Source organism: Cryptomeria japonica, chromosome 1 (assembly GCF_030272615.1).
Source record: "Cryptomeria japonica chromosome 1, Sugi_1.0, whole genome shotgun sequence".
In the NCBI taxonomy this organism is placed as follows: Eukaryota; Viridiplantae; Streptophyta; class Pinopsida; order Cupressales; family Cupressaceae; genus Cryptomeria; species Cryptomeria japonica.
In genome coordinates, this window is record NC_081405.1 from 645376437 (window position 1) to 645398298 (window position 21862).

Sequence of the window (21862 nt, forward strand, 5' to 3'; positions counted from 1 at the left end):
TGTAAAAAAATAAATAAATAAATAAATAAATAAATAAAAAATAATAATTTTGTTTATTTTCATTCTGTTTTCTACACTTTGGTTTTTCTTTGGTACTAATTCTCTGTGCAGCATTTTGGCGTTATGGGTGACGAAGACTAAAAATACAACTACTAACAAATCTTATGCAGGACGCGGTCAAAGACTCTCATTAAAACATCTTGCTTGTGATTTTTAAAGTAGTTGCACATTTCATTTCTTAAAGGATAATGAACACCATGCATGCTTTGTCTATTTTTAATTTGATTGCATGTTTTAACCCTTAGAACTAGGCCTGCCTCCTGATTTGCCTGGCACTTCGCATAGGCATTGGTGAGAGGGAACGACCCTAAGTGGTGATGGGCTAAAGCCAAGCTCTTCCGAACCACTCTAAATAATTGTGGATGCAATGAAAGTTGTATACAACGGATGCTGGAATGGTATTGCGACGATTTATTCGCCGGATCAATACCCACCCAAACGAATGCCCTTACTAGAATCTCTTGTTTTTAGATGCCAAAATCCTTCTATCTGTTGGCTCAGGCATTGTGATACGTGCATGCCGAAGACACCTCTCATGTATTCCTCAGTTAGAGATACAAGTTCTTGGGAAGTGATGCCCCTTGAACTCGAAGCTTGGTATGCCCGAGAAGTGAGTGCACTGTAAGGGGGAGCCAGTGCTACCAAGCATCTAGGTATCCGACTAAGTGTTGTATTTTATGGTTGGAGGATTCAACAAATATTGTCCTTGCCAGCCATAGGATTTGTTGTGAATGTGCTTGATTGTCTTGAGTCAAAGTCAAACAAACATTTTGTCTTTCATGATTGTCAAAGGTTAAATAAAAAAAAAAAACTTTCAAAAGTGCTCATAATCAACTTGGGTTTTCAAAATCAACAACCTTCAATTCAAAACAAAATCCAAACAAAAGTCCAAATTTGTCTAAGTATTCATCCAACATTTGAACATGGCTTGTCAAAACATTGAATATCCTTGTTTCAAAATTCATGTCACTTTAGGCTAGGTTTTGCATAGTCCAACTTAGGTCCTAGGACATATTGTCATCTCCCTTCATTTTAGTCCTTTTCATTGCAAGAGTCCTCATTTTGCACTTAGGTTCACAATCATTTCCCTAAGTTTGCATTTCATTGTCATATCCAAGCTAGATTTCCATTTAGGTGACATTCGTGCATTATCCTTGTCATGCTAAAATTAGGTCTTGCCTAGGTTGCATTTTGCATATTCCAAGTCATTGGTCTTCGCATATCCTTATCATTGTATTGTCATCTTGTCTTGGCTTCATCTTGTCATATCATATCCGTAGATCATTTTCATGTCATATCCTAAGTCATTGTCATAATCATTGCCTTCTTGCATTTAGTCTCAAAAATTTGGTTTGTCAAACTTGAAAAATCAAAACTTTGGATGATACCTTAAGTTGTTGTTAAGGAATCTTGACCTTGTCTAAAATTTGTCCTTTTATTAATATCATTTGTGTCAAACCTAGCTTAGTATCCAAGCATATAGGTGAGACATTGTCAATTTGTCCTATTGTCATTTGGTCCTTTGTCCTTTAAGGTCTTGGCTTCATTTCAACTCCCCAAGGATGAGTCTTTAGGTTTGCATTCCAAAAAGTTTGTCCAAACCTTGAAAAACAACAAAAACATAGGTCGCATTACCATTGCTTAAGATTGCATATCATTTCCAAAAATTCTTGAAAAAATAACAAAAAAAAATAGGTTGCACTTAGTTGCATAACATTATCAAACCATAGAAACTCGAAGGTCCAAAGCAAGGTCACATTTTCATTGCATTTAGTTGCATCTAGTTGTCATTCCAAAAATTCAAAAGGTCCAAAAACATTTAGTTGCATTGTCATCCTTTTAGGTTGCATTTGTCAATCCCATTAGTTGCATTGCATAGTGACATGTTTGTTGAAATGAGGTCTCAACCTTCTTACGAAGCCATGTCATCACAATTGAGAAATCAATCATGTCAATCCAATCTCTACATGTCTCAAAACTTGGATCAAACTTATCATGATGATGTAAATGTCCAAATACAAAAACTAGAGGAGAAACTAGCTCAAGAAAAGGAGATTTTGGAACAAAAAGTGAAAAACATTGAGAAGAATAGATCACAATTGTCCAAAACATTTAAAAAATTTCAAGGTCCAAACCCAAAGTTTGAGCCAATTGATATAAAAGCTCTTATCGAACGATCAGACATACCAGCTCTCATCTCTCAAATAGAGATGATGAAACAATTTCAAAAAACAAGCAAAAATTTCAATCAAGTCCCAAATCAAAATTCATTTGGTCAAATTTCATTCAATCAAATCTCGAATCAACAACATATCCAACAGACACAATCAATGGTCCAACATATACAACCAATGGTCCAATTTCAACAATATGTCCAACCAACTATACAATGTCCACAAATAGTTCAACCAATGGTGGAATATCAACAAGTTCAATCAACATATCAATGTCAACAACAAAAACCAAACATTCAAAAACAAAACTTGCAACATGCACCAAGCCAAATTTTGAACATGTCAAACCAATTTGATCAACATCTAGTTCGAAATCAAAACATGACATCAGACCAGAACCAACTCCTTTCCAAACAAGTTCAAATTCCAGATACAACTATGTCAAAACCTCGAAAGAAAGGTGGCTTTATTGCAAGGATCCTAAGGAAATTACCAAGTGAGTTCTTTGAGGAAGATCAAGATAATACACTTATGTCTAGTAATGCCTCATCCCCCCACAAACAAATTGACTCTCCAGTGGCATCTATCCCTACACCTTTAGAAGTTTCACAAGAACCTTCCATATTGTCCTCATCAAACAATACACCCAAGGATGAAATTATCCAAGGGCTATCCATAATTGATTGCCAAGATAATCCAATTCATGATGCACATCCTTGTCATGTTTCGGAATTACAAGACCCAATGCCACCATGCACTTTATTGCCATTACCTATTTTAGAGGACCCCATTCGAAGTCCCTCTTCCTCATGTTCAAGCATTGATTCCTTGCCAGAATCCATCATAGATGTTCAAAGTGCATTTCCTTCATCCCAAAACATTGATTCCTTGTCAGAATCCCCCATGCATATCCATAGTCCCACCCCATGTCAAGAGGATAATTTAGAGCATGAAGAAACGTGTCTTAAAACAGATCAAGATCAAGATCTTGAAACCTTATCATCCCATCCAATTGTTGACCAGGACCCCATCTTCCTAGACACTCATGATGATTCCCCTATTCTTGTCCATCCTATCCAAAGTCCTATTGACACTCCATTCCCCGAGAAAGATCAAGATATCCCAGTCCATCCAATCCCAAATGATCCCCTTCCATTTCATGAAAAAAATGTCCTTTCAAATCCCATTAGCATTCCACTTCCTAAGAAAGATCAAGATATCCCTTCCATCCTTTCCGATGATCCCATTAAAAGTCTAGAGCAAAGCAACTTTAAAGAGGATTCCAATGATCTTCCTCCTTGTCAAGATCAAATTATTCCTTTAAATCCTCCACAAGATCCTTTTGTTCCTCCATCTCCTTGTCTTAATGCTCCATATACACTCCAAGATCACATTTCTTTTGATGATCCCATTATTTCTCCCATTCCATCTCTTGAAGAGCCTGTCATTGAACCATGTCCACTACACAATCCTAGTCCCCCTCATGATCCTAATCCCCCTCATGATTCGAACGTGTCAGTGCAAGATGTTCATGAACCCCTGACATTAACAATGGGTTCTTCCTCTTTGGTCCAATCTAATCCACTTCAAGATCTCATTATTTCTCTCATATCATATCCACCTCATAATGGACTCGCGCCTTCTTCCCAAAGAAAAGAGTATCCTACAAGTCAAGATATTCATAAAGGCAAAGGAGTAAACCTTCATGAGAAAGAACCCCTCCATATCAAAGAAGATCTTAAGGGTCATGTCTACACAACTCACTCTAAAGACGTTGGTATCCCTCCATCAAAATCCAAACATATCCCTTCCCCATCATACTTTCCATCCATCTTAGGTCCTTATATCCCTTCCTCCTCTATGCAAGGTCAGCAAAGACACACATCCTTGAGTAAATTTTATCCATCCAAAAGAATGCCATTGCATTCATATCCATCCATGCATTCATTTCCCCCTCCAAGCAATTTGGATGCCAAGTGTAAACGTCATAAGTCTAGCAATCCACATTTATTCAAGGATCAACATGTCCAATATAATCAACATGTCAAAACAAAGAAAAATATGATCTATAAAGAAAAGGAAAAATCCAAAAGGTCACAAAGGCCCACTGAGAAAAATAAAGCAAAGTCAAAATATATATGGGTTCCTGAATCCCTTGTGCAAGCAATGCACTCCAAGGAACCACAAAAGCATGAAAAATAAAAAACCATGTGGATCCCTAAGCAACTCCTTGAAGCACAAAAGCCTAAAGAAACATCCAACTTGGCATCCAAAATTGCTATTCCTCCATCCAAACCTCTCAAATTTGTTCCTCCACCACCTTCTTCATCCATTTTGGGCCCCTATGTCCCAAAATCCCAAGCTATTCCTCCATCCAAATCTCACAATTTGAGATCCATTTTTCCTCCATCAATCCACCACTCGTCAAGGTGTGTGCCAATGTTGATCTTGCCTTCATTTCCATCTAGTGAAACCCAATTCTTCCAATACCCTATCCATTATCCAATGCATATTTTCCATCCTTCCATCCCTCTGGTCCAATCCTTTGCATAAATCCTTGCCTTAATTTCATCTCTTTTTCCATGTCCTTATCCTACCAACGTCTTTGAGCATACTTTTAAAGGTCATGGTCCATTTTTAAATTTTTTTTATGGCTACTATCCAAACAAAAAGATGTTTGAGTCCTTCCATCCCCTATCATGTGTCTATCTTCTATTGAAAATGTTAAAATACCAAAAAAAAAAAAAGTGAGAAAACAGAAAAAGAAAAAAAAAGTAAAGCAAAAATAATTCATCCACTGGTGAAAACTTGGCAAACAGGCACCTTGGGCAAGTACCGTGATGAAAACCTGGCAAATAGGCATCATGCATAATCTATGAACTTCTTGCATACCGTATTTGGGGACAGGTTTTATCCTATCATATCCTTTTGTCCTTCATTGTCCCATTATCCTATCGAACCTCTGTCATTACCCTTCATATCCTATTGTCCCTCATGTCAAGTTTCCCTTTCCACCTTTGATCTTGACAAGGCTAAGGATCATCATGAGCATCATGTATCTTGTTTGTAGCTTTTAGTCTATCATAGCTTTTGGTCTTTATCCATTTTCTTAGTACAATCTTTCATCCATATTCCCTAGTGTAAGGAAGTTAAGTAGCGGAAACAACTTCCTACACTAACCTTGAGAGGAGGGTAATGCAAAACTTTTTCAGATCATTACAACAGTTACAGAAAATAGAAATAGATATAATAGCAATCATACCACAACACAATGATTTACGTGGGGAAAACCCTTTCGGGAGAAAAAACCCCACCCTCCAAAAGCAGCTCAATATTTTATTCAGCAATCAAAACAGATTACAACATACTTGCAGAGCAAGCTCTTCGCAGGAGTACCACTAATCAGAGATTCAGAGGCAACTCAATAGCCATAAGACTCTTACACACAACCTCTATCTCACACAGCTCATAAATAGGAGATACAATACAGGAAACCGTCAAACGGTATTACAAAACCATGGGCTAAAATCACCCAATAAGGTGTAGCCGACCTTATCTCCCTTCTATGACATGTTAAAGCACACATCAACACGTGTCGCTCCTTTTTACAGCTCATTTATGTATCCGATACAAATTATTTTTCCTATTTCAGGAGTACAAACTTCCGGAGGCCATAACTTGAGAATCGGGTGTCCGATTGACGAACCGTTTGAAGCGCCGGAAAGCTCGCAAAGTGCTCTATCACCTCATAACCCCCTTCGCCGGTTACGGCCACTTTTCAGGGCATTTCGGAGCCTCTAAAGTCCCCAAAATTAAGTTTAAATATTTTTATCGCACCCCTCCAAGACGAAAACATTAATATCTCCAAAACTAGCTGTGACCTTGCGATGCAACTTTACCGGAATGCTTATCTAACCAACCAGAAGCTTTAGGGAGAGTTTTGCACCATTTCGTGCTCAAATGAAAACTTACTATAAATAGTAACCTCGCATAAATGCAAGGTTGAGACACCATTTTTCCCAACAAATCTCCCACTTGTCGAACACCTTGCAAGAGCGGAAGGGAATGTCAACACAATGAATCAATTGCTAGGGGCCATAAGGCCCATAGACTCTGAACACCATCTGAACTTCTCTGCGCTCACAGCCTTAGTTAAAGCATCTACAACATTCATCAAAGTTTCCACCTTAACCAGCTTCACCCTACCATCTTCGACCATATCTCTAACAAAATGATACTGAACATCAATATGTTTGGTCGGGGCATGAAATGTCGGGTTCTTAGCTAGGCTAATTGCACTCTGACTGTCACAGTAAACTGTCACTATACCTTATTTTATTCCAATATCCGAACACAGTCTCTTAAGCCAAATGGCCTCTTTACAAGCATGAGTAGCTGCCATATACTCTGCTTCAGTAGTGGATAAAGCAACCACAGCCTGTCGCTTACTCATCCAACTAATTGCACCACCAAACAAAGTAAACACATAAGCACTGGTGGATCTTCTGCTATCAATATCACCTGCCCAATCTGAATCCACATAACCATGGATATCAAGGGAAGTCATGTCTCCAACTGAATTACCATGATAACACAAAGAATACTCTGAAGTACCCTTCAAATATCTGAAGACTCTTTTGACTGCATCCCAATGAACTCTACCAGGATTAGACATATATCTAGAAAGTACTCCCACTGCTTGGGCAATGTCTGGTCTAGTACAGACCATAGCATACATCAAGCTTCCAACCGCACTCTGGTAAGGCACTCTGCTCATGTCTTCCATCTCCAATGGGGATGTAGGACAATCTGAAACAGATAGTTTCATTCCAACTGTAAAAGGAACACTCAATGGTCTACAATTCTGTATGTTGAACCTCTGTAACACTGAATTCACATACTTACTCTGGCCTAGCCATAGCTTTCTGTTCACCCTATCTCTTCTAATTTCCATCCCAAGAATGTGCTTTGCTGCACCAAGATCTTTCATTTCAAATTTAGCAGCGAGCTGAGACTTCAGTTCTGAAATCATACCTTTCCCTTTACCAATGAATAACATATCATCAACATACAATGCAATGAATAAGAAATGATCACCATAAGATTTATAATAAACACAGTGATCTGATTTAGAACGTTCAAATCCCAAACTCAACACATATGTATCAAATTTCTGGTACCACATCCTAGGACTTTGTTTGAGGCCATACAAAGATTTCTTCAATTTATAGACCAAATTACTTTTGCCTTTCACCACATAGTGCTCCGGCTGTGTCATATAAATATCTTCCTCCAAATCACCATGAAGGAAAGCAGTTTTCACATCCATTTGCTCAACCTCTAAATCATAAGCAGTAGCAATAGAAAGCAAAAATCTAATAGACGTCATTTTTGCAACAAGAGAAAATATCTCACCGTAATCAACACCCTCAACCTGAGAGTAGCCTTTTGCAACTAACCTTGCTTTATACTTTTCAATGCTTCCATCTGAACCAATCTTTTTCTTGAACACCCATTTACAACCAACAGGTTTTCGTCCTTCAGGCAATGGTACAAGATCCCATGTATCATTCTTTTTCAAAGCTGCCATTTCTTCCTCCATAGCAATCTTCCAGGATTCTGCATCATTCATACCTAATGCCTCTTCTACAGATTTCGGTTCATCCACACTAGTATTCAGAGCAAAAATACATCTCCAATCATCAGGTGAATACCTTTCAGGTGGTTGTCTATGTTTTGTAGACCTTCGAACAAGCTGAGTTGGAGGTTCTTCCTCCTCTTCTGAAGATTCAGAGCTAGACGAGCTCTCCTCAAATTCTTGCCTATCTAGGGGTCTCGATTCAACTCTTTCAGGTGTAGAAGGAAGTTGAATCACATCTTCTTTTTTAGTCTGTTCTGGCTGCAATGTAATAGAAGGAGACTTAATTTCTCTAAAAATAACACTTCTACTGTGAATTACCTTTTGTGCAACAGGGTCCCAAAGCTTGTATCCTTTCACACCATAACTATATCCAATGAAGATACATTTCACAGCCTTGTTCTCCAACTTTGTTCGCTTCTCCTTTGGCACATGTGCATATGCCTCACAACCAAAAACTCTAAGATGTCTCAATGAAGGCTTGTGACCTGACCATGCTTCCATAGGCGTTTTATCAACAAGAGCTGATGTAGGAGACCTGTTAATCAGGTAGCAAGCAATGGCAACAGCTTCAGCCCAAAACTTTTGTTCGAGACCAGCACCACTCAACATACTCCTAGCCTTCTCCATCAGTGTCCTGTTCATTCTTTCTGCAACTCCATTCTGCTGTGGAGAATACGGAGTTGTCTTCTGCCTGTTAATTCCACAGTCTTTACAGAATCTATCAAAATCATTAGAGCAAAACTCACCGCCATTATCAGTTCTCAAACATTTTATTTTCTTTCCAGTCTGCAACTCAACCATTGCTTTAAATTCTTTAAAACGACTAAAAACTTCAGATTTGCTCTTTAGAAAATAAACCCATGTCCTTCTACTAAAATCATCAATAAATGAAACATAATATGTGGATTTTCCAATCGAAGAGACATCTACTGGACCAAACACATCAGAATGGATAAGATCCAAAACACCACAAGTTTTATGAGAACTCGAGTAAAACTGAACGCGGTTTTGTTTTCCATAAATGCAATGCTCACAGAAATCAAAGTCAAGATTACAGTCATTCAAACCTTCAACAAGATTTTTATTTTTCAAGGTCCTTAGACCCTTTTCTCCAATGTGGCAAAGTCTCTGGTGCCATAACATAGTCTTCTCTGCAGGTAACTTTGCTTCAGACGAAAGAGCACCCTTAGGTACCCAAAAACCATTTCCATCTGCTGAAGGTGAAACCTTCAAATCTTCCAATGAAGTATCCGCAGATTTACTTTTTACAGAAGTGCTATTACATTCAACAGTGTATGCTTCAAGCTTATACAAAGTGCCAAACCTGACACCTCTAGCAACTACCATAGCACCCTTAATCATCTTACATCCTGTTTCAGAAAAGACTACCTGCACACCCACATCTATCAGTTTGCTCACAGATAACAGGTTTCGTTTTAATCCAGGGATATGCAGCACACCATTAATCCTTTTTATTCTACCATCAGAAAACCTGATTCTAACTTTACCTCGACCAGCAATGTCTAGAGGTGAATCATCACCCAAGTACACCTTACCTCCATTAAATCCTTCATATTCAGAAAACCAACCTCTATTGGAAGTCATATGAAAAGATGCACCTGAGTCAATTAGCCAGGCATCATTACCTGTATGAGTCGCCAAAGCCGCAATAAATGCATCGCCATCTTCCTTGTCGGACTCAGAATCAGAATCGAACCTTTTCTTTTTCTTCTTCTTCTTTTCTTCTTTGTAGTCCTTACGGATGTGACCCGGTTTACCGCAGTTCCAGCAAATGACTTTGGACTTTCCAGGAGATTTCGATCTCCCTTTGGATTTGGACTTGTCGCGCTTCTCATTCTTCTTGCCTTTCTCCTTAGGTCTTCCACGAACGGTTAGGGCTTCCTTTGAACTGATGGATACCTTCCTTCGCATCTCTTCACCGAGTAGGGCACCCACCACGTCTTCAGATTTCAAAACAACAGAAGTACTACCGATAGCCATAACAAGAGAATCCCACGAATCAGGCAAAGAACAAAGCAAGATCTGACATTTCTCCTCCTCGTCCATCTTAACACCGACGGATACTAATTGAGCCACCAACATATTGAATGCTTCCAGGTGGTCTGCAATTCGTCCACCCTCTTCCATCTTCAAGGAATACAATTCCTTTCTTAAGAAAATTTGATTTAATAAAGATTTCACTTGATACATCTCACCAAGCTTAGTCCATAGCTTCTTTGCAGAGTTTTCTTCATGGACATTGATTAGAACAGAGTCTGCCAGGCACAGTCTGATTAGACCCTTGGCTTTTCGGTCCATAACATCATACTGAGTTGCTGCAGTAGGATCTGAGGGCCTTTGGACATTCGCATCAACAGCATCCCAAAGATCTCGATCTATTAGCAGATCTTCCATCTTCAGCTTCCACATCTCAAAATTACTTCCATTAAATTTCTCCACCTCTATTCTCCCTGACGAACTCGCCATCTGAATATTCCTCCAACAAGATCAAAAAGTGTCTTCTGCACAAGCTCCCACTCAAATCTGGATTAGTTCAAAAAACCCAACTGCCCACAATTGAAACCAAAGGTGATCAGGCTCTGATACCACTTGTAAGGAAGTTAAGTAGCGGAAACAACTTCCTACACTAACCTTGAGAGGAGGGTAATGCAAAACTTTTTCAGATCATTACAACAGTTACAGAAAATAGAAATAGATATAATAGCAATCATACCACAACACAATGATTTACGTACACTTGTAAGGAAGTTAAGTAGCGGAAACCACTTCCTACACTAACCTTGAGAGGAGGGTAATGCAAAACTTTTTCAGATCGTTACAACAGTTATAGAAAATAGAAATAGATATAATAGCATTCATACCACAACACAGTGATTTACGTGGGGAAAACCCTTTCGGGAGAAAAAACCCCACCCTCCAAAAGCAGCTCAATATTTTATTCAGCAATCAAAACAGATTACAACATACTTGCAGAGCAAGCTCTTTGCAGGAGTACCACTAATCAGAGATTCAGAGGCAACTCAATAGCCATAAGACTCTTACACACAACCTCTATCTCACACACCTCATAAATAGGAGATACAATACAGGAAACCATCAAACGGTATTACAAAACCATGGGCTAAAATCACCCAATAAGGTGTAGCTAACCTTATCTCCCTTCTATGACATGTTAAAGCACACATCAACACCTGTCGCTCCCTTTTACAGCTCATTTATGTATCCGATACAAATTATTTTTCCTATTTCAGGAGTACAAACTTCCGGAGGCCATAACTTGAGAACCGGGTGTCCGATTGACGAACCGTTTGAAGCGCCGGAAAGCTCGCGAAGTGCTCTATCACCTCGTAACCCGCTTCACCAGTTACTACCACTTTTTAGGGCATTTTGGAGCCTCTAAAGTCCCCAAAATTAAGTTTAAATATTTTATTGCACCCCTCCAAGACGAAAACATTAATATCTCCAAAACTAGCTGTGACCTTGCGACACAAATTTACCGGAATGCTTATCTAACCAACCAGAAGCTTTAGGGAGAGTTTCGCACCATTTCGTGCTCAAATTAAAACTTACTATAAATAGTAACCTCGCATAAATGCAAGGTTGAGACACCATTTTTCCCAACACCTAGCTTATTGCAACTTTCTGCCACTATCCCTTAGCCAATCCCGACCTTCAGTCCATGTCCCTTATCCATTCTTGGTCTTTCTTATCCTATCCATATCTTATCACTATCCATACACTCTTTTTCATTCCTTGATCTTGATCTAACATAAGGATGCAAAATTTAAACATGGATTCAAAAACCTCTTGACATGTCCCTCATTGCATGTCACTGCTTTACATTGTCATATCCAGTCTCTTGTCCCATCATGCAATAGCCCTTGAAAATTGCATCCATATTGTCTCCATGATAAAAGGCCTTTGTCTTCCCTCTATCCACCAACATTTCAGCAAGCCTATTTATTCACCTGTCATATTCCTCACCTTGCTAGACACTGGGGGCAAAATCATAAAAAATTGAAAAATGTCCTGAAATAATCAAAAAAATTGAAAAAGTCTTGAAATAATCCAAAAACATCGAAAAATGTCCTGAAATAATCCTAAAAAAATTGAAAAATGTCTTGAAATAATAAAAAAAATTCAAAAATGTCTTGAAATAATCCAAAAATTCAAGTAATGTCCTGAAAAAATCCCTAAAAATCATATAATGTCCTAAAAATATCCCTAAAAATCAAATAATGTCCTAAAAAAATCCCTAAAAAGTCAAATAAAGTCTTGAAAAACGAACAAAAAAATTTAAAAAAAAAACAAAAAAAAAAACTCGAAATTCCTACAAAGTGAAAAACATCAAAATCCAAAAACAATTTCTTTGGCATTCTGCATTTTGTCAATAAATGGTCCCCTTTGTGCATAGACAGATCGCTGAGCATACATCCAACGACAATAAATCAAACATTGTGCTTTAATGAAATCACGCATTAATAGATGAACTTTTCAATCAAACCAGTCATTCAAATTGATCAAAATTGTCATGTCAATCAATCAACATCAATATCATTTGTCCTTGCCACTATTATCATGGGTCTTATACAGGGTGTGGTATACTCGAAACCAGACTGTATCCTATCTTAGACGGGGTATCGCATTCCCTGAAACCAGACAACATGATCCTTCTTGTTCTCCACTTTTGACAATGACGATTAGAATGTTTGTTTGACTTGGTTGAATTTGTGTGTCTTATCTTTTTACTGATTTATCTTTTGCTTCGATCATGTTCCTATGTTGCTCGATGATGTCACTGAGTGATTTAGAGTGACTGGGATGGTTCATGGTCCCTTTCCTTGTTTGTTGTTTGTGGAATGTTTGTCACAAATTGGGGCAACTATATCATTGGGTGTTTGTGATAAGTACGTTTGCTTTGTGAACGCCGCACATACCTTGACCCTTGATGTATGCACCCTAGGATGCTTCACTCATTCCTTGTGTGCGATGTGTTTATCTTTTGCCAAAGGGGTTGCGTTCCAGCTCTGGCCTTCAATGCCATGATGCTTTGCATCCGCTTTGCTACAATAAATAAAGGTTCTCACCTACTTATGTGCATTTGCAAAAACAAGTTTTCCTTCATCCCTAACTGTCCTTTGTCTAAATTTTCTTCCGTTAGTCTTGGTAGTCTGTCCAGTTTGGTTCTCTGATCTCCAAATTAATACACTGCATCCTGCATTCATGGGTTAGTACATTTGCATTATATCAAGCCCGTACAAAGCATTTTATCCATTACATGCCTCAAAAACATAAACAACATTCATACATGTTCCAAAGATAGTACAGAGATAGTGCATAAGACATCCACACATGGAAAGTAAACATAAGCCATAACACATTGCATCCCATCATATAGCTGCATATCATATCATATATCAAAAAAAATAGTATCGGAGTACAAAATTGGATTGTCTGTCCCACATAAGGCCCGCAAGCTGAGTACATAATGTCAAATGTCCTTGTCATAAGGAGCACGTGCCTCTGTCACTGGGTGCTCCCTCTGTCCTTCTCATCCTTGCCATGTCTCGAGGATGCTGCCCCTCCTGTCCCTGGTCTTGGCTGTGGTGGTCTCATAGGTCCACTCACCCCCATGCTGCTCACTGACCTCTGAGAGCATTGCCTGCTCTCTATCCTCGATCATGATCGATATGACGCTGCTTGCTGCTCTGGTGGAACTGCACTCTCATATAAAGTCCTCAAATGGCGCATCTCATCTCCAGCTTCTAATAACATCTATGCCATCTCACGCGCACTAGCATCCCTAATCGACCCAACATACTCGGTCACTCTCTGCTCTGCTTACTGTGCCTGGGCTATTGCTGTATCTCGAGCCACTATTAGTCTGCCTATCTCTGCTCTGTACCTATCCCTCTCAGTTGCCCACTGCTCCTGCTCTATCCTCAAGATAGCATTCTGTCTCTCTAATGTGGCAATGTAATCATTCTGACTCGCTATGGTGGCCCTGCATATCTCCATCTCCTCTATGCTAGCTGTCTCCTACCCTATGGATATATCCTACAATGACTCATGATCTGCTGGATCTGGCTCCTCTTACTGCATGCACCTAGGACTTTCCTCATCCTCTCCCTCCTCATCCCCCTCGTCCTCATCCTCCTCATCATCTCCGTCCTCATCATCTCCATCCTCCTCATCTCCCTCATCGTCATCCTCCTCCTCTCCGGCAAGTGGGAAGTCCTCCTATCTCCTAGGTACCAGAATATCAAGATCCGTCAATGGCACTGGCCGCCATCGTGCAAACCATCGCTCATACTCCTCTGTCGTCCCGACATCTACAACATCTAATCTCCAATCCCACTATCTCTGCTGTAGCTGTATGAAGACGACATATGCTATGCATGGCTGGATCATCCTCCCCCACTAACTCGTCTCTCTGTGGGATCAAGCAAAGTGTGCAGTCCCTGTCAGTACATCCTGCCTCTCTCCAAACTATCATCTGACTCTCTCTGGCAGATACATCTCAATCGCTCTCTGGTGATTCACTGGTCACCCAATCAGGTATCTCTCCTGTCTGCAATATGGTAGCTCATCGTCGTCATCTAACCATCCAGGGCAATCAAGATATGGCCTCCAGGTGAAATCTCTCAACCTGTCTAGCTCATGTCGCCAATACAATATGTATCCAAATGGACCCTGTCTCAGTGCTCCCCCATAGCAGTACACATATGGTCGATGTGGTACTACCTGTCTCTCTGCAATCGGCCAACATATGGCTATGTGCTCAAATGCCCATACCTGTAACAGTGTGACCCCACAGCTCAAAGTCTATACCCTCTGATACGCTATCTGATGCAACTAAAAATATAGCATGGCAAGCACACATGGGCCCCATGCATATACAGTCCCCTCTGTCGCCATCTGCTCTAACACTCTTCCCCATCTAATAGGGAATCCATGTCCTCGTCTGTCACCTGCTAATAGGCATGCTATAACCATTGCTATCACCACATATCGCTGGTCATACTCTGCTGCCATGGTCTCCCAGCGGATCTCCCTCTCTATGATTTCAAGGTCATCTACGTCGCACTCAAATAATCTGCACAAAGAGTCTCTCCCTGTCGCTGGGTCATATACCACCATCTCCCCATGAATCAGAATGCGGAGGATACACCACACGTCCTCTAGTGTCACAGTCGCCTCTCCAGTTGGAAGATGAAAGGAGGAAGTCTCTGAATGCCATCGCTTTGCTAATGTAGTGAGTAGTCCTATGTTTTCCATAATCTCGGGCATGTATGTGATGTAGTATAATCCAAGTCCTGCTAATGTATCTTTGTTAGTACTCCTGAGTCTGTATTGCAACATGAAGCAGTCAGGTCTGTTTTCCCGCATGATCAATGGATACTATCGACTCTGCATCACAATTGGGGCACAATTTGTCATTTTTAGGGTTATTTCCTAAGGGCTATATTTCCTAGTTTCATACACCAATCAGGGTTTTCTTATCTATTTTTGACCTATCCTACCCTTATCCCTCTTTTCAAGATCATCTGTGTTGTTTTTGGTCAAATTAGAGTCATCAGTGCACAATTGCGCTTGTGTACAATGTCTTGCACCTGTGCAGCATCAAACTACGCCTGCGTACATTACACAGGCGTAGAACACCCTGACACAGGCGCATAATGCGCCCACACAGGCGCATATCCCCATTTTTCTTGCCCCTGTGGGCCCCGCAATGTCCTACAAGCAAGTAAAATTCATGAAATTTGACACATGGGTTTTTGAGCTACATACCACTGCTCTCCTGTTGTCCAGTCGTCTATAGGTGCATGCACATTCCCCAAGGTGATTTGCCATTGGAATGTTCGCCATCTCTCTGCAAGGGTCCTTTTTCCAGAGCAACAATTCCTCCACTTTGGCCAGTGCAAATGAACTCTTTTCATTCTCTTTGTCTCCTATATAGCTCTTTGTCAGTACCTAGATGGACGTGCATGCTCTCCATCTTATGATGGTCGCAGTCTTTTGCACCTTCCACTGCTTGTCATTTGTGCATCCGACCTCCGATTTTTAATCCGTTCGAACCTATCATCTTTTGTCATTCTTATCGATCAATTGTCCTCTTTTCTAGATTTTTCTGGCCAATTGCTCGAGGGGGCATGCATATGTCATTGTTATTGTCTGGGGCATTTTCATTATTGTTCTTTGAAACAATGCTTAGAATCGCATTGTCTCAAAGAGGGGCAAAATGTAGACGTCTAAAAATGGTCAACGCTTGCAGAGTCATACTTTAACATTCGCGCATTGCCTTATTTTAGGGTTTTGCGTTGCATTAACATTTCTTCTATGTTGCGCACTTGGTCTTTATCATTTGCGAGAATCAAGTCCTTCTTCTACATTCCTCATTTTTCTTGCTTTTGAATTAGGTCTTATCGATAGCAATCTTTAGTCATGATTTTGGTCGATCTTATCCTGTCGCATCATGGTGCGTGCTCATTTATCATCATTTTGGACTTTGTCAATCCTAATCAATGATAGAATTAGGGTTTTGTCCTCTTGTCAATCTTTCAATCATCTTTTAGTAATCATTTGCTATTATCAACTTGTCAGTCTTGTCATTTTGCGATCGATTCATCATTGATCCTTGTCCCCTTGTCAATCTCGTCATTTTGCGATCGATTCGTCATCGATCCTTGTGCCCTTGTCAATCTTGTCATTTTGCGATCGATTCGTCATCGATCCTTGTCCCCTTGTCAATCTCTTCATTTTGCGATCGATTCGTCATCGATCCTTGTCCCCTTGTCAATCTCGTCATTTTGTGATCGATTCGTCATCGATCCTTGTCCCCTTGTCAATCTCGTCATTTTGCGATTGATTCATCATCGATCCTTGTCCCCTTGTCAATCTCGTCATTTTGCGATCACTTTGTCATCGATCCTTGTCCTTGTCAATCTTGTCATTTTGCAATCGATTTGTCATCGATCTTTTTCCTTTTCAATCATGTCAATTTGGATCAATTAGTCATTGTTCCTCGTCAATTGGCGCCTATCAATTTGATCTCCTTGTCAATCTTGGTCAACTTGTCATTGATTTTTGTCAACCAGTCTCAATCATTTATCAACATTGGTCCTTTGTCAATCAGAATCATGATCTAACCTACATTAATTTCTTGTTGTCTTGACCTAATTACTTGTCCTCTTATTTCTAGGGTTTTATGATTTGTTCATTTAATCCTTTTCTTCTTCTTGGTGGGTTAAATAAATCTATTTATTTAGTCCTAGGTCTCTTTCATGAAATAATTAATGGATGAAAACCTATTAATTAATTCACCTAATTTCTATTTCATATTTTTCCTCAAATTTCCAATTTACTAATTTCTCTTAATTCCTAATTTCTATTTCTCCTATTTTCTTCAATTTTTCTAATTTTTCCCCTAATTCTCTCCTATGATTATGCTTCCATTTGTTGCAATCATGGAGGCTATTTTATCTCTTCCCTTTTCTCATGGGAATTGCATTTTTAATTTTGTCATAATTTGCCATAATTGTGTCAATCAATCAATCTTGCATAGAAAATGTCAATCTTGTCATAATTTGTCATCCTTGATTTGAAATTTCCTTTCAAATCTCTTCATGCTAATCTTGTCCTCTCTCCAATTTGTCTATAAATTGGATGATTTTCTTCAATGAATGAATCAACCACGCTTCTAGTATCTTTATGCTACAATTTTCATCTTGTCAATCTTGCTTTCTTTCATACTTGCATTTTGCACTTGTAGGTGAGATCCACAAACAAAGTAATTTGAAGGAGAAAGAAGGACAATGGAGGAACAATGAAGGAGATACATGCTTTGGTTTGCATTTTATTCTAGTATTTCATCTTCATGCCTTTATTGAATGTTTTTAGGATTTCTTATCATTGCAATCTAGTTTTTGTGGTTGAGCTAGTTTAATATTGCTTTGATGTTTTCCATTTTCCTAGTTACACTTTACACTCTGAAAATGGTGATATAATCTGAAATCTGAGATGTGTCATCAGATTTGCTGCTTTGATGTTTTCATGTTGTATTGTAAAGATTACATATCTATTTTTGATTGATATGAGAAGACTGAAGCAATGTTCTTATCACCAGGGTATTTGTAGGTCTATTAATTCAACTAGTTCCAAATATGCAATGTAGTTTTTCTATATCATTTGAATATATATCACACTGGTTTGCTAAAATTATAATGGATGGTGTGCAAGGGGTTGAGATAAAGTGGTTCTCATTGTGGAGAACCATGTTCAAATCCCTAAAGTGGGGCATCTAAGGTGGAATTCTTAGTGTCAACTCTTGGTCCTATGTTATTACTTATTTGGCTTCTAGTAGTAAATTCTCAATACTTTCTCTTAAGGAGCTGAGTATTGCATCATTAGGAGCTAGGTATTTGTATCAGTTATCTCAGATGCTTGTTTGAGCTATATTTGTAGACTATGAGAAAATAAAATAAAATAAAATCATAATGCATGTTGGTGCTTGTTCTCTGTTTAAGATATTTGTGGTTATGGAACCTTAGCTTGATGGATTGCTATTTTACTTGACTAAAGAGTATGCTGATAGCATTATAGAGACCTTGTTCAAAGAAATGCAAAGTTCAAGACATTTGCATTGTCTGAAACGATCTATGTTGTGTTAAGTAGTGCATTATAGTATCTGCGTGGTTAATAGTGACAAATAATGTCTATGTATCTGCTCCTAGCTAGTTCATATAACCCCCATAAAAAATATAGAATATATTTCCACTTTCCACTAGTTAGTAGTTGTTTTAAAGAGTGCGAGTATATGTGACCATCTACATTATTTGATTTATTAAATTTTGGAGAGCTTATTTATTTTGAAAAGTATTGGGGGTTCCTTTTCCTCGAGATGATAGAAATGACCATTGCAAGGCATATGTATGTATACAATGTGTTTAGAACACTTGACTATTGTAAAGGGGAAAATTTTGATTTGACAATTTTCAAAATAGGAGGAGAAATCACCAAATCAATTTTCTCTTTAGGGGGATGATCTTTACATTCAAAAGGGGAGAAATCCACTAGATTTAATCACAAATCAGATAAGAATTGAATACTAAGTGGATTGTTTGGTAAAAAATAGGAATTGAAGACAAAACTGAAAAAATAATTTGTCGTGCATCTAGATTTGAGGAATATAAGCTGATTCGGATCTACCCTACAAAAATGCCCTAAAAAAGCTGGGACCATGATGCCTCCTCTTGGTCCTCTGATTTTTCCACACACCAAAAATGGTTTTTCCATCTCTGCAAATAAAACTTAACATGAGAGGAACAACTGTGCACTTGTTTCCAGCACACAGAAAGAAAGGGAAATAGGTTGAGAATAGGGGTTTGCCTTAGGTCAAACCCTAGTTTTGTAATTAACCATGAAATTGAGATAAATATAATTGCAATGGCTGAAAGTAAAGGTTCTCCTTTTGAGGGAGATGTTGAATTATGTCTGATTATACCTCTTTGTGAAGTTTTCCTTGCCTCCATATGTTATTAGGGTTTCATGAAATAGGATGTAGATCTTCACTTTAATGCTTGAATCTTGACTCTATTGTTGCTCCAAATCTTGAAGGAAGACTGAAGATGCTCAATTGCTCTTGAATGCTTGAAAGATTGAATTCTCGATATCTTGTGTGCTTGAATACTTGTTCGTGAATGTAATGGATTTTCAAATGAGAGGGCAAATCTCCTTTATATACATGCCTGTCGAGTTAATTGATTAATTTTTCGACATAGGCCGACATGGAGAAAGAAATCCTGGTCAAACTTGAAATGGGAGAGAGGCTTTAAAGGGGCCCTATTTTAGAGAGGACCATGGTGCCATGCCCTGGTCTTGGTGAGGACCAAGGCACCACACCCTAGTCTTGCCCTATTTTAGGCCAAGATCAAGGTGTAGAACAAGGGCAAAATCAAAGTTTTTGGCATTTGTGATGTGCAAGACTATAATCAGGTCTTCAATTAGGCCAAGGGGCACAAACACTAAGGCGGATACCCAAATGTGGTTGAAAATTGCAAGGAGTGCAATTTTATGATGCTACAACTACACGTAATACCTGTTGGTCTTTTCAGAATTACCTATCTAAACCTCTCTTTGTACATCCATATATTTATACATTTTTGTCTGTATAGAGGGTAACAATTATGACAATCGTACTAATCCTAAATTTGGATTCTTGGAAGCATTTAAATATTAGGGACAATTGCAAGATGCACAATAACCCTTACTAGAGAAGACGAGATGGTCCTTCTTCCTTCCTTGGGTGAGTGTATCCCCGTATCCAAAATGGCTCGGACACACATCGGATACTGTACCCACGTGTGCCCAAAAAAACTTGATTTTCCAACCATACCGAATACTATGTGATTTGATTTTTTTAAAATTTGATCTAAATCTTCCTAAATTTAATTTTAAAAAACTTCATTCTTGCAATTTAAAAAAAAAATTGGTATAAAAAAAAGCTACACCAAATGAGAAAGACAAATAAAAGCAACCCATTTTTTTGGGTTATCTTCCATTGCAACTCTACTATTTTTGCATATTATAAATTGTTAAACCAACTTATAATTATTTATGTAGCAATTATGTGTCTATATTGCTTTTGAAATAATGAAAATCTCCTCTAATAACTTAGAAAATTGTGTGAAATATATGTGTATTTGTTTTTTATGAGTGTTGCATCCAGCCGTATCCATGTTGGGGGTCTTAAAAAATGACATATCCGTTTCCGATATAGATGTTGGGGTCTTAAAAAATGACATATCCGTTTCCGACACCGTATCTATGTCGATGCAACTTCGGTAAATTGTAGAGTTATAGTGAGGAGGATGTATTCTTTTCTGATTTAAACTTGATCATTATTGTCTATCAAGTTATTTGTGTGGTTGTAGCGAGAGGATATATGTTTCAAGAAGCAACATATAAAATACCATGCTTCCTTTGAGCACATCTCAAGTATGCTTCAAAGTTTATAATTTATATTAATGTTTATAGTCTGAAATACTGAAGCTGACAGTGGATCTTCTATGCAGTTAGCACTGTATACAATCAGGACATGGGCGAGCACAGTTCTGGAGAATGTGAATTCTTTGGTGGGGAAAACAGCGTCACCTCATTATTTGCAGAAATTGACATATCTCTGTTGGAATCATCACAAAGCCATCCGGCATATTGATACAGTCAGAGCTTACACATTTGGTTCTCATTACTTTGCTGAAGTTGGCATTGTGCTACCCAGTGATATGCCCTTGCAACAGGCTCATGACATTGGAGAAGAGCTTCAACAAAAATTGGAGTCTCTTCCAGACATAGAACGGGCTTTTGTGCATTTAGACTATGAATACACTCACAGACCTGAGCATGGGAACGGACATTCCTAATTGGTTATGATAGGTTGTATACTTTAACTAACATTCCCAGTGTTTTTAACCTTTTTTGTAAACCTATTATTGCCAACCAATATCCCTCTTCCAACATGATATGTAGCCACTATCAATGCTTAGTAATTTGTAGCTCCCGATATATTTTTAGTTGCAGAGTTTTTGTTTCAAAGTATTTGCACAGTTGACAAAAATCTTTGAAGAGCTCGTGCTGTAGTTTACTAGCAACTGTTCTACGTAAACATGATTAGGGCAAAAGCTCCAAATTATGTCCTTGCTTGGAAATCTTGAATGCTGATTTTCTTAAATACATGTTCTCCTAGCTATGTGATGCTTTTGTGCAGTAAAGCTTTAGTTGATTCTTTCATCACTTACTATGCTGATGGTTGAATGTCCAGAGCCACATTTATAAATTCTAATGTCTTTCTGTTGTAAAGAAATTCACCATGACATATGTAAGGGAAAAAAGGTTAACTCCCTATATGCCGCTTATATCATTTTTCTCCTCATGGATCACCATAGAAGAAAATACAAAGAAATATTGT

The 21862-nt window shown here is 38.6% G+C and overlaps 1 protein-coding gene across 1 annotated transcript in view; it reads left to right on the top strand.

Annotated features, from left to right (window-relative positions):
- LOC131062345 (metal tolerance protein 11) overlaps window positions 1–21519 on the top strand; it is a 131028-nt gene extending 109509 nt beyond the window's left edge. Inside the window, exon 7 of the mRNA XM_057995983.2 lies at window positions 20970–21519. Within this exon, the coding sequence (XP_057851966.2) occupies window positions 20970–21317 (348 nt within the window). The 3' untranslated portion in view covers window positions 21318–21519. The remainder of the gene's footprint in view (window positions 1–20969) is intronic.
- Window positions 21520–21862: the final 343 nt, after the last annotated feature.